Source organism: Notechis scutatus, chromosome 2 (assembly GCF_049901735.1).
Source record: "Notechis scutatus isolate UNSWTSFEM ecotype Mainland chromosome 2, rNotScu1.2, whole genome shotgun sequence".
Taxonomy (NCBI): domain Eukaryota; kingdom Metazoa; phylum Chordata; class Lepidosauria; order Squamata; family Elapidae; genus Notechis; species Notechis scutatus.
The window spans coordinates 10,742,327-10,748,755 of record NC_142010.1 but is presented as its reverse complement, the minus strand read 5'-3'; the positions used below and the strand labels follow the sequence as shown (position 1 = coordinate 10,748,755).

Here is a 6,429-nt window from a genome sequence, read left to right as displayed (position 1 = left end):
AGACAGACAGACAGATAGATAGACAGACAGACAGACAGACAGAGGAGGAGGAAGAAGAGGAGGAGAAGAGGAAGAAGAAGGAGAAGGAGGAGGAGGAGGAGAAAATGTGCAGAAATGGCCTAGTGAAGCTTGAACAGGAAAATGCTAACAGATTTGGGGTGGGTACAAGAATGATAAGCAGGAGGGGTCCCCTAAACTAGGGCAGTTGCTTTGGGGCCTGGGTCTCTGGCAGGTTTCATTAGCTTCTCCTCTTTTCCCTTCCACAGTTCATGGGATAGACACAGTCATGGTGAAATCATGCTGTGCAATAAACTGCAATAACAAGTTTTCACTGGGCAATAATATCTCCTTCCACAGGTAAGTCAAACCTCCTTCCAAATTGCATCACTGTTTGGTTTGGGGGCAGTTCAGAGTTACAAAGGCTATGAAAAAAACGTGACTTATGGCCGTTTTTTTCACAGTTGCGACCTTTGCCGGCATCTCCACGATCACCCTTTCAAAATTCAGACACGTAGGAACTAACTCATATTTACGACCTTTGCTGTTATCACGCGATCGATCCCCTTTTGCGACTTTCTGACCAGCCAAGTTGATGGGGAAGCCTGGTTCCTTTTAACAACCGGGTTACTAACTTACCCACGGCCAGTGGTTCGCTTAACAACGGGGGCAAGAAAAGTTGTAAAACGGGGCAAAGCTCACTTAACAAATGTCTCAATAACAGAAAAGTTGGATTCCGCTGCGGTCATAAGTCGAGGACTATGTCAGGCTTCCGGCATTTACCCCCCATTTAAATCATGAGTCTCAAGCCAAACTTCCAAAACCTCAAAAGGATTTATTGGGAGTTAACATGTCCGGCACTGCCTGGGTGTAGCCGACTCTGAGACACATCATTCATTGTCAACCTTGACCCTGATTTTTCCCTACCCCCTGGGCGTATCATAATTCATATTCTCCAATGGGACACATCCATAGCCCAGAGTCGTCAGTCATGCTCTCCAGTTAGAATTTTGCGCAGCAGAAATCAGGTCATTATCTTAAACCAGTGTTTCTCAACCTTGGCAACTTTAAGCTATGTGGACTTCAACTCCCAGAATTCCCCAGCCAAGCTATGTTGGCTTGGCTGGGGAATTCTGGGAGTTGAAGTCCACATAACTTGCCAAGGTTAACGCTGCCTTAAAACAATAGGCATAGCATGCTATATGAACACAAGTGGTTTGTTACTGAAGATCGAAGATTATATGTAATGTCTGAATGTAGCCATTGGGAAAGCTGACAGCGGAAGGATAAAGGAACAACAGGAGTATCTTAAACATTACCATTTAGCACAGTGATCTGCAACGCAAATTTGTAGTGTAGCAATTCAAAACTCTGGCCAAGCTTAAATGTCAGGATTCCGGGAGATACCCCCATTTAAATCTTGAGTCTCCAATGGGACACATCCCTAGCCCAGAGTCATCAATCACGTTCTCCAGTTAGGTTTTTGCATGGCAGAAACTTCAGTGACCTAGTTACTATCTCTGAAAAACTACATATGGAATGCACTTTCGATTTCCAAGCTGCCACATTGCTGTTTCAAAACCGCTTTCCCCACTCCCTTTCTGCTGGCAACTCTAAAAAGACCACAGAAATATTTTAAAAATCTCCACAGACCGTTTTCATCCTGGTCATTCATATTTCGAACTGTTACCATCAGGGAGACGCTATAGGTGTCTTAAAATGAGGACTAATAGACTGAGAAACAGTTTCTTTTCCAAGGCAATAATTGTCCTGAATCAAACTATTGAAACTATTGTGACATCATTAATGTTTTCCTCATCATCATTAAGAGCCTCTGTGGCGCAGTGGTTAGAGTGCAGTACTGCAAGCTACTTCTGCTGCAGCCAGCTGCCTACAATTTGGCAGATCAAATCCCACCAGGCTCAAGGTTGACTCAGCCTTCCATCCTTCTGAGGTGGGTAAAATGAGGACCCAGCTTGTTGGGGGCAAGAGGCTGACTCTGTAAACTGCTTAGAGAGGGCTGTAAAAGCACTGGGAAGCCGCTTTGCAAACAGATGGTGTCTTTTCTCCCAAATTCAGGGAATAAGCCTTCATCACCCTTGGGGTGCCTCAGTTTTGAGGCACTATAAAGCGGTATATAAGTCTCTATGTGCTATTGCTATCCCCTTGGTCATGTGATCGAAATTCAGGTGCTTGGCAACTGACTCGTATTGATGACGGTGGCAGTGTCCCAGGGTCAGATGATCAGCTTTTGTGATCTTCTGACAAGCAAAGTGTCAACTCATAAACTATTTCTATGGTCTTTTTAGAGTTGCCAAAAGAAAGGGAGTGGGGAAAGGGGTTTTGAAAGAGCAGGGCGGCAGCTTGGGAATCGAAACTGCATTCCACAAATAGTTTTTCAAAGATAGTAACTAAATGACTGAAGTTTCCGCTGTGCAAAATTCTAATTGGAGAACATAATAATAATAATAATAATAATAATAATAATAATAATAATAATAATAAATAAATAAATAAATAAATAAATAATAAAAATTAAAAACCTATATAGTATAGTACATACATTAGTTTGTTTAAAAATGTCACTATATACATAGGGCTAAATCACATATGCATTGTTTGATTCAAGACAATTATTGCCTTGGAAAAGAAACTGTTTCTCAGTCTATTAGTCCTCATTTTAAGACACCTATAGCGTTTCCCTGATGGTAACAGTTCGAAATATGAATGACCAGGATGAGAACGATCTGTGGAGATTTTTAGTGCTCTAAAAGCACTGTGAGAAGGTGTGCAGTGTTCAAAAAGCCTCTTTTTCCCTGCTTTTTCAAGCTCCGCTGTGCCGCGCAAAGCAGCTGAGGTTGAAAAAGCAGAAAATAAAAGGACAGGTAACAGCCCGGGCGGGCGGGTGGGCCAAACAGCAGCAAACACAGAACTGGTTTGGTGTCTGCTGCTCTTCAGAGCTACCGGTTCTTTAGAACCGGACAGAACCGGTAGCATCCCACCACTGCCGTACACATTTGCTTAATAAATAAATTAGAGGTGCCAACTCTTAAAATATTTCTGTTTTGTTTTTTTAGAGTTGCCAGCAGAAAGGGAGTGGGGAAAGGGGTTTTGAAAGAGCAGTGTGGCAGCTTGGAAATCGAAAGTGCATTCCGCAAATAGTTTTTCAAAGATAGTAACTAGGTGACTGAAGTTTTTGCTGTGCAAAAGTCTAACTGGAAACCATGATTGATGACTCTGTGCTATGGATGTGTCCCTTTGGAGAATATGAATTACGATACACTCCCTTAACAAATGACTCACTTAACAACAGCAATGTTGGCGCAATTGCGGTTGTAAGTCAAAAGACTATCTGTCCCTGTCATCCCTTAAGCTTGGCTATGGGAGTGGAGGATGGGGGTGGGGGAATGGGAAACTTGGAGAAGTATTCGGAGGGGAGGAAAAACCGGCTTTAAGAAATCTTAAGTTTTTACTTGGGCCACACAAGGCAGAAGATACAGGGGGGAAGCCATTTTATATAGATAAGAACCAACTATACTACCGTCACACCAATGCAATAATCAAGAAACCCAGCCTGACAAGATTTTTTCATTGTAAAGCTACAATAACAGAGTCTTGCAAGTCTCCCACCATCACCTTTAGAGCTGAGCCTCTATTCCCACCTGTTGTACAGTTGTGGGCTATGTTGTCGCTTATCTGTTTGTTCCCTAGATTTCATCCCCTCCCCAAGGTCTTTCCTACCTCCTTTCACAGCAATAAGCAGCATCTAGCAACAACTTGTTACTATGGAAACTATTGGGACATCATTAATGTTATTCTCATCGTCATGAAGAGCCGTGGTGGCCCAGTGGTTAGAATGCAGAATTGCAGGCTAACTCTGCCGACTGCCAACAGTTCGATCTTGACTGGGCTCAGGGTTGACTCAGCCTCCCATCCTTCCAAGGTGGGTAAAAAACGAGGACCCAGATTGGCCGGCTGTTGTAAACCGCTCAGAGAGGCACTACGAAGCGGTATATAATAAGTGGCATATCATAAGCGGTATATATAAACGCTATTGCTGTTATGCTTGTTGTGTTGTTATTTGCCTGTAGGTTTCCCCTTGGAAAAAAAGATGTGCTAAAAAAATGGGTCTGGAATATTCGACGCAAGAATTTCACTCCCACACGTCACCATGTGCTCTGCTCAGAACATTTTTGCGAGGCTGATTACCTAGAAAATGTGGCTTCCGGTCGGCGATACCTTAAGCCGGAAGCGATTCCGACTGTTTTTAATATACCCGAACGACAGAGAAAGGTAATGGTAGAGCCAATTGGACTTATTATTGAAAGTAACCATCGGTTGTTTTACTCCTTGTTCTTCCAAAAATGATTGTCTTCCAACCAAGATGATGAGGGGACTGGAGGTTAAAACATATAAAGAACATTTGCTGGAATTGGGTATGTCTAGTCTGATGAAAAGAAGGACTAGGGGTGATATGATAGCAGTGTTCCAGTATCTCAGGGGTTGCCCCAAAGAAGAGGGAGTCAAGCTATTCCCCAAAGCACCTGAGGGCAGGAGAAGAAGCCATGGGTGGAAACTAATCAAGGAGAGAAGCAACTTAGAACTAAGGAGGACATTTCCTGACAGCCATAACAATTAATCAGTGGAACAATTTGCCTCCAGAAGTTGTGAATGCTCCAATGTGAATGCTGGAAGCTTTTAAGGAGAGATTGGACAACCATTTGTCTGAAGTGGTATAGGGCCGTGATGGCGAACCTGTGGCACGCGTGAGCCATTTGTGCCGGCACGCGAGCTGCAGGCAGACTTATCTTACTGTGCATGTGCACGCCTCACAGCTGATTTTTGGCCTCCCAAAGGCTCGAGGAAAGGCTTCTGCAAGCTTTGCAGGCCGAAATCGAGCCCCGTTTTGTTAACTTCCAGCATTTTTGGAAAAACAGGAAGTGACCAAACGGGGCTTGTTTTCGGCCTGCAAAACCTGCAGAAGCCTTCCTTAAGCCTGTGGGAGGCCGAAAAAGGCCTCAAACCGGCCAAAAATCAGCTGTGAGGCGCAGTGCAGGTAAGGGGGCGGCAGGGGGTGAGTGGATGATTGCGCGTGAATGTGTAAGTGGGGGGGGGGGAGGTGCATTGCCTTCCGGGTGCTGGCACGCGAGCGCGACCATTTTTGGCACAGGAGTCCAAAAAGGTTAGCCACCACTGGTATAGGGGGTTGGACTTGATGACCTCCAAGGTCCCTTCCAACTCTGTTATTCTATTCTGGTCTATTCCCAAAACGCTTTCTTCGAAAAGCATCTGAAAAGCCTTATTTCAAAGCTGAGTAAGGAGGCGTTGCTCTGTTCTTCCCCCTGTGTTTTGCCATGTGGCAGTTTTTAATTTCTAAGGGGAATAATGCATTTTTAGGCATGGGAAAGTTTTTTTAGGCCCACAGTACAGATTGTGTCATATTTAATTACTGACGTGAGACATTAACGGGGCCTGAAATAATAGGGAAATGTATGTATTTGTCTAATTTGTATAGCTACTCATCTCACAAGGGACTCTGGGTAGTCTACAAGAAACCTTCAAGAAGAAATACACAAAATTAATACCATAACAAAGTTTTAAAACATTCAAAAGCTACAAATGGTTACGAAGAGCTTTCATTTTATTTGGCAACAAGGATGGTCCGGGGTAACTGCAAAGGCAGTTGGTAATTTAATTTAAATTAAAGTAATTTAATCCAGGATGCAAGTTTATTATCTATTTTAGAAAAGCCTTTTTGTGGTCCAGAAATGAGTGTGTGACAGTTTGTGTTGCTGTATGTTCCAGATTTAATGATCTAAGAAGGCAAAAGCCATACGCGTATTAATAGACAAAATAGGGATTTTCTCTGTTAATATTTGGATGACATTTCATTTATGTAACTTCTATAATATATTTAGTATTTTTTCTTCACTGAATTGTCACTCTTAAGTGTAGACTTCTTTCTTTTGCTTTTTATTGTTTTGTGACAGTGTAATATAAATATAATAATTTTACTATAAAATATTTTTTTAAAAAAAATATTAATGATCTTGATCCAGAAACAGATCTCGGTATCCCAGTGGGTGGTTCAGAATAAAATATTATATTATAAAATATAGTAAAGTCCTACACTTAGGCAAGAAAAACCAAAAGTACACATATCAGACATGATATTCTTCTGATTAAAATCGAATTCTGATTTTTGGAATCGCCCCCTTTCCCCCACTTCTTCTCCTCCTTCCTCCCTCGGAGCCCGAGTCAGTAACTCAGTCCGCGTCTCAGGAAGGAAAGGCAAAGGAAGAGCGCGCGGCGCTTGCAACGGCATCTTCCTTCCCGAGGCAATGCGGTCTTAGTGCAACTCCTGACAGCCCCAGCTGGATACCTGAGCGGAGCCCGGACGGGCGGGCAGTGCAGCGGAGCCCGGGCGGGCGG

General features: G+C 43.2%; 1 protein-coding gene across 4 annotated transcripts in view; it reads left to right on the top strand.

Annotated features, from left to right (window-relative positions):
* Nucleotides 1-235: 235 nt before the first annotated feature.
* LOC113424437 (uncharacterized) overlaps nt 236-6,429 on the top strand; it is a 45,173-nt gene continuing 38,979 nt past the window's right edge. For all 4 annotated transcript variants that reach the window (XM_087952883.1, XM_026686126.2, XM_026686127.2 and 1 more), the window contains exons 1-2: nt 236-357; nt 4,089-4,290. In XM_087952883.1, coding sequence (XP_087809009.1) covers nt 287-357; nt 4,089-4,290 — 273 coding nt within the window. In that variant the 5' untranslated portion in view covers nt 236-286. The remainder of the gene's footprint in view (nt 358-4,088; nt 4,291-6,429) is intronic.